The sequence below is a fragment of the Castor canadensis genome, chromosome 15, assembly GCF_047511655.1.
Source record: "Castor canadensis chromosome 15, mCasCan1.hap1v2, whole genome shotgun sequence".
NCBI lineage: Eukaryota > Metazoa > Chordata > Mammalia > Rodentia > Castoridae > Castor > Castor canadensis.
Genome location: NC_133400.1, coordinates 102599232 through 102601486, shown reverse-complemented (window position 1 = coordinate 102601486; position 2255 = coordinate 102599232). Strand labels below are relative to the sequence as shown.

Sequence of the window (2255 nt, the reverse complement as noted above, 5' to 3'; positions counted from 1 at the left end):
GATGGACTGCATCGTGGACGTGGTGAGGAAGGAGACCGAAAGCTGTGACTGTCTCCAGGGTTTCCAGCTGACCCACTCGCTGGGGGGTGGCACCGGGTCCGGCATGGGCACCCTGCTCATCAACAAGGTGCGTGAGGAGTATCCAGACCGCATCATGAACACCTTCAGCGTCATGCCCTCGCCCAAGGTCTCGGACACCGTGGTGGAGCCCTACAACGCCACCCTCTCCATCCACCAGCTGGTGGAAAACACGGATGAGACCTTCTGCTTCGACAACGAAGCCCTGTACGACATCTGCTTCCGCACCCTGAAGCTCACCACGCCCACCTATGGCGACCTCAACCACCTGGTGTCGGTCACCATGAGCGGGGTCACCACCTGCCTGCGCTTCCCCGGCCAGCTGAACGCAGACCTGCGCAAGCTGGCGGTGAACATGGTGCCCTTCCCGCGCCTGCACTTCTTCATGCCCAGCTTCGCTCCCCTGACCAGCCGCGGCAGCCAGCAGTACCGCGCCATCTCGGTGTCCGAGCTCACGCAGCAGATGTTCGACCCCAAGAACATGATGGTGGCCTGCGACCCTCGCCATGGCCGCTACCTGACGGTGGCCGCCATCTACCGAGGCCGCATGTCCATGAAGGAGGTGGACGACCAGATACTCAACGTGCAGAACAAGAACAGCAGCTACTTCGCGGACTGGATTCCTCACAACGTGAAAACCGCCGTGTGTGACATCCCGCCGCGGGGCCTCAAGATGTCAGCCACCTTCATAGGGAACAACACGGCCATCCAGGAGCCGTTCAAGCGCATCTCGGAGCAGTTCTCGGCCATGTTCCGGCGCAAGGCCTTCCTGCACTGGTACACGGGCGAGGGCATGGACGAGATGGAGTTCACGGAGGCCGAGAGCAACATGAACGACCTGGTGTCCGAGTACCAGCAGTACCAAGATGCCACCGCGGACGAGCAGGGAGACTTGGAGGACGACGAGGAGGAGGAGGAGGTCGAGGAGGACTGAGAACTTCTGGAATAAAGCTGCCTTGGTGAGCGAGTAGTGTTGTACTCACCAGTGTCTCTTTTAAAGTCTTTTTAGAAGGATATCTACACAAATAAACAAGCCATGTGCATTTTACCTTGTGGTCCTCATTCACCATTTGAATAATTTTTATATCACTAAGTGCTTTTTAAATGTCAGGGTTTAATCTTAACAGCGATGTAAGGATTCTGCTTTAGTGTTTCTAATTAATGGCATTCCTGCTGTTTTAGTAAAGACTTGGAAAATATTTCACTTTCACTGATATTAAAATAGGAATCTCAAATTGAGCCAGCATGGGAGAGAAGTTTGGTAACAAAGCAAGCCTTCTTCCCTTCTTTCCTGTGTCCAGATAGCCTATGAATCTGTTGTACTGAGAATTTAAGGATTTTTGTCTACTTCCTCTAGAACAATGTAATACAGTTAAATACAAGTGTAGTTCTACCTCTCAGATACAAGGTGTGCTGTAAATTCCAGATATCCTAAAATAAGACAAACTACAAATGTTCCACCTAAAATTGAACAAAATATGGTAGGAATTAGGAGAGTGAAACTCAGGATGTAATGTTAAAGTCAATTTTCAGTTTTGTAGCTATTAAAGCTAGAGGTTATCAACATGCATAATGACCACTTGATTACAATCAGGGAGGATAGACTGAAAGGAGAATGAAGAAGCAAGAGACGGAGAAAGAATCTGCAACCTTTGCAAGCAGCAGGTCTTTATTAGGGGGAGGAGACCTGACATGGACCCTCAGCCATCAGAGCAACACTCTGAGAGGGGCGAGCACTTGCCTCTCTTACAGGCTGGGGTTGTTTAAGCATCCTATAGTGGGAAGAGGGAGGTTAGAGAAAAAATGACTGCAAAGGGGGAATGGGGGAAGGTTCTGGACATTATTAGGAAGGTCGTTGGAACTGGGCAGCCAGCCATACACACTTTTTCTCTGGCCTTTTATCGGAGGTAGCAATATTCCAGCATTCCAGACTTTTGATTATATATATACACATATATACGTGTGTGTATGTGTGTGAGAGAGAGAGACAGAGAGAGAGAGAGAGAGAAAAGGGATGTCACCAGTCTTCTCTCTACTTCCTGCTGGCCAGGGACAATGTGGGGGGTTGTCGAGCCTGGAGAGTTTATAGAAGCATAATGGCTTTAAATTGCTCCCCTAGGTAGCCTGAGAAATGGCAGTAATACACTTCTGTAAAAATCCTTGGATATTAATAAGTC

At 49.8% G+C, this 2255-nt stretch overlaps 1 protein-coding gene across 4 annotated transcripts in view; it reads left to right on the top strand.

The window, feature by feature from the left end:
• The window catches only part of LOC109697895 (tubulin beta-1 chain-like), a 3487-nt gene extending 2341 nt beyond the window's left edge, over window positions 1-1146 (top strand). For all 4 annotated transcript variants that reach the window (XM_074055433.1, XM_074055432.1, XM_074055430.1 and 1 more), the window contains one exon: window positions 1-1146. This exon is cut by the window's left edge and continues 58 nt beyond it. In XM_074055433.1, coding sequence (XP_073911534.1) covers window positions 1-1012 — 1012 coding nt within the window. In that variant the 3' untranslated portion in view covers window positions 1013-1146.
• The last annotated feature ends 1109 nt before the right edge of the window (window positions 1147-2255 follow it).